The 7897-nt window shown below is 34.2% G+C and overlaps 1 protein-coding gene across 1 annotated transcript; it reads right to left on the reverse strand.

Moving 5' to 3' along the window:
• Positions 1–970: 970 nt before the first annotated feature.
• Hnf4 (Hepatocyte nuclear factor 4) lies at positions 971–5626 on the reverse strand (the record flags this gene model as incomplete). The annotated part of the gene is made up of 3 exons (XM_011504109.1): positions 971–1051; positions 1460–1713; positions 5401–5626. Coding segments are annotated over 3 exons (561 nt in total), but the record flags the coding sequence as incomplete, so codon positions are not given.
• Between the last annotated feature and the right edge of the window lie 2271 nt (positions 5627–7897).

Consider the following 7897-nt stretch of genomic DNA (forward strand, 5'->3'; position numbering starts at 1 on the left):
GTCATAAACACAATTCTACGAAATCGGGAAACTTCACGACTCAAAATAGTCGAATATTACATTACAATTCCGACTAACAAAGGCCGACGAACTCTCCAAGGCTAAACTCTAGTGACGTCACTCTAACAATCAGCATGACAAGAGTGATCCAGAATTCACCGGAATCGCAAGCCTGTGCTAGGATATTTAAGGAGACGCGCTTGACGCTCTCGCTCTCTTACTAGTTCAATCAAGCATTCATCAAGATCGGATCGCCGTCCTACAGATCGAGGTCTACAGATCGGCTCCAGCTCAACGTAAGCCACTAGTTTCGGCTATTCAACACTGCAGAGATCGACTACCGTTCAACGGAAGCCAAGCTCACTCGGCCTACCAACGCTGCTACAGAGATCGACCTTAACACACGCAAGCCACGCCATTACACACGTTTTTACGTACCATCAATGCAACTGAGATCGACTCCACACACGTAAGCTACGCTATTATACACGTTCTTACGGATCACTAATACACGGCTCCCAACAACTAAGTAAGCAGCAATACTAATGCGTGGTATACGGTACGAGGAATCCTCCCACACGTCAAGCAGTGACGACACGGATATTCTCCCTCCACCAAATCGCTACAGCGTTCATCTCGCCAGTGGCAACGGGAGAACCACGCTGCCCCTTATCAGTGACGTCTCACAGGCGTCCGCCACTCAACCGCTGCAGTTCTTGACGCCAACGACAAAGGCGGCACTATCGCTGTCCCGTATCAGCGCGAGTTTCCCACTCCCACCACTAGTTTATAACTACGAGTAGGAGAATCAAGCAGCAAGCTACCAAGAATACACTTACAGGATTCTTGTCGCTCATATTAATTGAAGAAACTCTCATCTATTCATTGTATCATACATTCAATTCGACATCCATAGACCACTGACTATTTATTATATTTATTTTATTCAATAAAGGGAAAGATACTACATTCAAAGGCAGTGTTGAATTATTGCATTGTCCCTTCCACTTGCCAGCAAGCCTCCATCCACCATCACAGGGAGGCTTTTAGTCTGATCCCAGACAGTTATAAATTTTAAAAATTTTTAAAAACTTGTAAAATACCGTATAACAATTTTTTTATATACAATTTATTAATGGGACTGAATTCACACATATATATAGAATCAACATTTTGTAAAACGAGTTCTGTATTTCATTAAACTTTCTTCAGATAAATATGATAAAAGTAACTGGAACTGTATTTACACTAGAAAGTTTCACTTTCATGGTTCATGATTCATGGTTTCACAAAAATAAGCAGGAGATAATATCATTTAACTACATATAATATTCAAATCGCAATATTATGTTCTTTAGAGTTTTAAATGACATTCCAATAATACATTATTAGTTTGTGTGGAAATGCGATTAATATTATAAGTATTACTGTTTGTCGTATTAAATAATTGGTTAGCTACGTTAAAATCAGTTATTGAACTTCCTAATAACATTTCTTGTAATAAGCTATCGATATGAGTAACACCAAGTAATCTAACAAATTTAATTTGGTCAATCATTTGCTGTATTGACTGTAAAGCAGGTAGTGTTAATAAAATTTCACCAAAACGACCCCTATTATTATATTGATGGTCATTTATATAATCTTCTAGATTAGTTTGTATATGATGCCGAATTTTTTTATTTGCATTTATATCACTTAATCCTTTTGCATCTAAAATAATAAAACTTTATTGTTGCCAATATCTATAACGGTACGAGAAAATAAATGATTTTATTATTTATGTATTTTTAATACAACAATATTGAATTTAGGAATAAAGAGCTTTCATTTTCATTTTAGATATTATATTTTCACTTTTAAGTTATAAGTATTAATGATTCTATTAATCATATGTATATGAGTAAATATATAAATAAATATATATGTATATACATATATATGTGTGTGTATATATCAAAATAGTATTTTAATACTTTAAATAGGAATAAATGGAATAGATTGCGTTTGTAATTTTTCTTTGTAATGCGTTTGTAAGAATTTCTGTATTACAACAGAACCAAGACGCCACTACATTCTGTACTGCATTCTGGATACATTGAGATATTGAATCATTATATTTATACATCAAGAGGAGACTCGAATTTAAAACATGAAACGCGGTACTATACAAGGAGCGTCAATGATTTACGCACTACACCAAGAGGACTCGAAGATTGACAACCTCCAACCTCGACTTACAATACATGCTAACTCCACGTGAAAAAACCAATAAAGAACGGCAAAATCCAGCGATTCTCAGCACCAACGTAGAATCATAATTGTGTATTTGTAAATTAGTACTCAGTAAATAGCACGAAAAGCAATTATGTTGAATACTGAATTGAAGCATTAACCTCTCACTTATTCACACAGTTCCACCAGTAAAATGTTGGATATGGTCTAATCCAACTATTTTGGTCTTTCGACCACCGGGAGACTGGAATTCTGAACTCCGTGAAATAAACTCAAAATAAGATTTTTTAAATATTTTTGTATCATAAATAATATTATTGCCCAAAAAAAATTAAAGAACAAAAATCACATATACATTTTTGCTCAATTTTTGTTTCAAGGCAGTATAATTATAATAAATATCACGATATTTTCTTAAAAATATTATATTTTTACATAAAAATGATGTTTTTGTTATTTTATTGAATGGCTTTATACGTTTAATGCTAATTTAAAAATTAATTAAAAATTGCATATTAATAAGTTACAAACACTGTTCGAGATTGCGAGACCTTTTTTAATGCAATATAAAATCTAGCTAAGCAACATCGTAAAACTTATGTTTAGATTTCAAAACTTTCTTGATCGCAACTATCTAGCAATAGTGTCATAAAACAACTGGAAAAACAATGCAATAAACCGGGAAAAACCCACTCAGTTACACATCTATACGAATTCGTTCCGCTCTGTTATTACTTCAAGCATTATGTGCGAGCGGACTTATTCCCCCCTTCCCGCTGCCTCCAAGTTGTCATGCTGTCGCCAGATGCGTCAGCAACAACGAGAGTTCTTCTTGCCAATAAGACCAAGAGACGACTAGGCTCTTAATTAACTATAGAGCTCTGCCGGCCTTACCCTCTCCTAGTTCAAAGTTTGACGCTTATGAATGCGTGCCATTCAACGCTCGCAGAAGACACAACAAGTAGCCGTATCCTTCATGAGGTAAAAGCCCTTCAAACTCTTACTTCCATCTGAATTTATTGCAGTACGCCAATATCAGGACAAGGTACGCTTGCTACGCTACGAGTATATCCCTCAAGTAACAACAGTTACATGTGTCCTTCTCCATTACAACCATAAACTCAACTACGCACGTCTCATCCAAACAACGCGAATGTCGACGAATCCAACTTCGCGTCATTCTGCGCTCATATTCAACTCATCACGCTGCATAGATGAGTGTACATTAATCTACGACAAGAGTTATTTCAATAATTAATAATAATAATAGTAATACTAGTCAAGCCTTGTCATCAAATAAATAACAGAATAAACAACTTATACATCAACCATATTTATATTGTATTATTATAATATCCCTTCCACTTGTGACCTTCCATCGCTATCACACAACACCCGTGGTCTCTGAGTTGTCAACGGCATCAATTTGTATCCTTCGAACCGGCCTTGGTAAAACAAGCCGGAATGGCGAATACATTGTGTACAAATACATTTATTGTTGTTGCTTGACAATAATTTTTATATTATTTTTCTTCTTATAATAACTATAGAATATAATAATAAAACAATATAAAATTTAGTGAATAATATAAAATGTGACTTTTTGTAATAATTATTCTATTTCTTTAAAAAGGTAGTAGCATGCACTACACGTCGAGGTAGGAGGTCGTCAATCTCCGGATCCTCTTGACGTGCTGCGCTTTGTAATGGGTTATCACACTGAGAAGTGAGAGATCGATTCCTTAGTGTAGTGCTACTTGGTGGTGTCTTATTGCGAGTCTCTTCTTGATGTTATGTGGTCTGTAAGGGTGAATAAATGGTTCAATACCTCAATATGGCACCGATTGTTAGTGAGTACTATGGCACTTATTGATTCTGAATGCAATGGCACTGATTGATTCTAAGTGCATTGGAACTAATTGCTTCTGCGTGGAAGGGGACTGATTGAAGCGAGTGTAATAGCACTCACGGATATTAAGTGTAATGACACTAATTGTTACTAAGTGCACTGATGGTTGATTATCTGTGACCGGCTTGTACGCTTGGACTTGCTGTCTGCAGTTATATACTTAGAGAATGCCTTTGCATGATGCTTGTAGATCCATTTTCTTAGCCATAGAGATTGCTACTATCTCACTTTGATAGTGCTCAACAGTATTATATTGTATCACAGTGTTTTTGAATTCTTCTTGAACAATTAGACAACGTGTTACCTTCGTGGTAGCTCTGACAATGCAGCCCTTCTTCGACACGTATTTACTTTAAATGTTCGAGTGGCAGCTTGAATCTAGCAACAATTGTTAGGTGCTGCTATGCGGAAAACTGTTCAGGACGTTCGAGGCTAAAGTTTTAGAAGTTTCGAGAATTCCAGAAAAGCAAAACTTTAGAAAGTCGGAGAATTCCAACCGACGTTTCTATGCGGAGACCGGATATACGTTATATGACGTTCGAAAACAAAGCTTTAGAATATTCCAGAATTATCGGAATTAAATATTTACAAATTCCGAAAGCCAAAGGTCTTGGAAAGTACTTCAATCCTGAACAATATGAAATTATCATCATGTAAAAAACGTATTTTTTCTTTTAACTCTGACACCAACAATTGATGTATGTAATCGCTGACCAAGAAATCATATGGCAAAGGTGTACGAATATTATATTAACATTAAAAACATAATATATTAACATTAATTTAAGAAGCTGTTTCTATATTTATTTTTAACATTCAGTAAAAAAAAGTAAAATCAATTAAATGCAAAGTAACTCGGAATATGGACATGCAGTATTTTCTTAAACGATACATGAATACTTGGAGAAGTTTACTTTTTTTCTTAGATGAATAATTTGAATTAATGTTCATATCAATTATCTATTTATATCTCTACTATTTCATCACAAAAGAAAGAATAAAGAATATCATAAATAGTTTATATATTCGAACAAATTATAATTTTATTTTATTTTTATTTTTTATAATTAAAAAGTTAACATTAAATGGATTAATTTATAAATCATACATAATATTTATATGAAAAGAATAAATATCTTCATTCAATTTTATTGATTTATTATTTATTTATTATGAACAATTAAATATTATTTATTTTGTGTTCTTTATAAAATGGGTCGTACATTCAATATTCCAAATTTGGTCATGTAACTTACTAAAATATTTAACTATAATACAATTATTTCCAAGTAGAAGGATATCTTTCAAATGCATACTGCGTCTGGCAACACCCAAAAAAAGATGTTCACCTGCATTTGCTTTTAAGAGTGCAATTTGATCATCCAATGCCAATTCTCCAAATGCAGGTATGTATTTTGCCCATTCAACAAGAATTAATAGTTGCTGCTTCATACTTTTACATACGTCGCTGACATTAGCTTTTTTTTGTCAAATCAATGACATTATCTAAATTTTCACACTGAAATGTGAATATTAAAACTTATTAATATAAGCATTATTAAATATAAAATAGATATATTTTTTCACTTTTATTAATCGATTTTTATAAGTATCATCTTTTTATTTAAAAACTGTATGTAATTGAATTATATATGGCTCTGATTGGAGCCACCAATAATGAAAGAATCAATTCAATTGGAGACGTCCAAAAAGAGGCGCTATTATTGGAAACGCCAAGAAGAAGGAAATTCATAAGGACCAACCGGTGGCCGAGAATGCTTTTAAGAAAGACGCCAGCAAGGCGCACATAACTCTCTTCTCACAAGAGAAGCCGGAAAGGCTTCTTCTCGAAAGGAACGTTAAATAACAAGGATGTAGACATACACAGTAAAGGCCGATTAAGAGGCAAGGCCTAGTCATATCCAACTCATAACAAGTGCAAGATAAGTGCAAATCAAATCATACACTCGCAGCAGTGCAAGACAAGGAAAAGGGAACAAGTAAACAGTGGTGCACAATGCACAATATAATCACAACCGATAAGGAGCCGCTCGAGGCAAATTCAGCAAACAATACGAGGTATAGCCAGAAAAACACAAAACATAAACTACAAGCTGCCGCACGAGGCACAACCTGCAGACATCACTAGCTCACATCAAGAGCACAAAATCTGCAGAACTCACAAGGTAAAAGTTCCATTCCTTAATAACAATAATAATACATAATATGCCTCACAAGACAAAGAACTATAGTACCGACCAAGCTCACACAATCTGCAAACGCATAAGGGGCAAGTTTAGTTCCCACAAGAGAGACTTACGAGGCGCCGTACGCGGCAATATCTGCAGACTAAGATGAAGTGCCACCAAGAGCACAACCTGCAGAGTCTACAAGGTAAACAATAAGACAATAACAAGGCAATACCAAGCAACTGCCACGTGTCACTACACGAAGAAGCGCGGGGGTTTATGACCTTGTTCTTCTACGTGTATAACTCCACCACCGCGTGCATTACATATAGAGGATCAGAAGGTTACGCCCTTCTACCTGTACATGCAACGCACATTACAGCTCTGTGGCAATAGCAATGCAAAACTCAAGAAACGAAGGCATTCAAGCATAAACTAAAAATCATTATAATACAACTAATGCAATTATCGCAATAAACTAAAACAAATACCAATGCTATTTATTATTGAGTACATGCACTATCCCGTCCACTTGCCCGCAATCCTCCCTTCCACCATCTGGGAGTTTACACCTAACTGTAGATATTTGGCCCTCCTAGCCCGGTACTCTATTATTAGACAGTTTTGATGAATTAATGTAAAAAAAATTAATTATACATATTTATAAATTGAATTGTAGAAGTAAAATATTACATTTTTAGAGGTTTTCAGCATTTTCTGTAGAAGTACAAATTATATAAAAGGACGGAAAGAGATTATATATGAATAAAAACTCGATCAATACTTTCTAGTATAAATTTAAAAGGAGTTAAGTTATCATATAGTAAAATTCATGATTTTGAATTATTTGGTTTCTCTGTCATATAATAAAACTAACTCACAGTATCTGAAAAAAAATCTATAATAAGTAAACTAATTTTAATGAAAATTTTTCAAACATTATTTAAAATTAAAAATTTGTAATAAAATAACTTACTATGATCGAGTAATAACATGTATGATATTATAATAGTGTTTTAATTGATATAATAAATTTTTAATTTGCAAAGATGTACTATAGATAAAAGTAATATAAAAAATTTAAATTTAAAAAAATACAAAGATAAAACATTTAATTTTTATGTGTACAAAATGCATTCGCCATTCCGGCTTGTTTTACCAAGGCCGGTTCGAAGGATACAAATTGATGCCGTTGACAACTCAGAGACCACGGGTGTTGTGTGATAGCGATGGAAGGTCACAAGTGGAAGGGATATTATAATAATACAATATAAATATCGCTGATGTATATGCTGTTTATTCTGTTATTTATTTGATGACAAGGCTTGACTAGTATTACTATTATTATTATTAATTATTGAAATAACTCTTGTCGTGGATTAATGTACACTCATCTATGCAGCGTGATGGGTTGAATATGAGCGCAGAATGACGCGAAGTTGGATTCGTCGACATTCGCGCTGTTTGTATGAGACGTGCGTAGTTGAGGTTATGGTTGTAATGGAGAAGGACACATGTAACTGTTGTTACTTGAGGGATATACTCGTAGCGTAGCAAGCGTACC

This window comes from Ceratosolen solmsi, unplaced genomic scaffold (genome assembly GCF_000503995.2).
Source record: "Ceratosolen solmsi marchali unplaced genomic scaffold, CerSol_1.0 scaffold26, whole genome shotgun sequence".
NCBI lineage: Eukaryota > Metazoa > Arthropoda > Insecta > Hymenoptera > Agaonidae > Ceratosolen > Ceratosolen solmsi.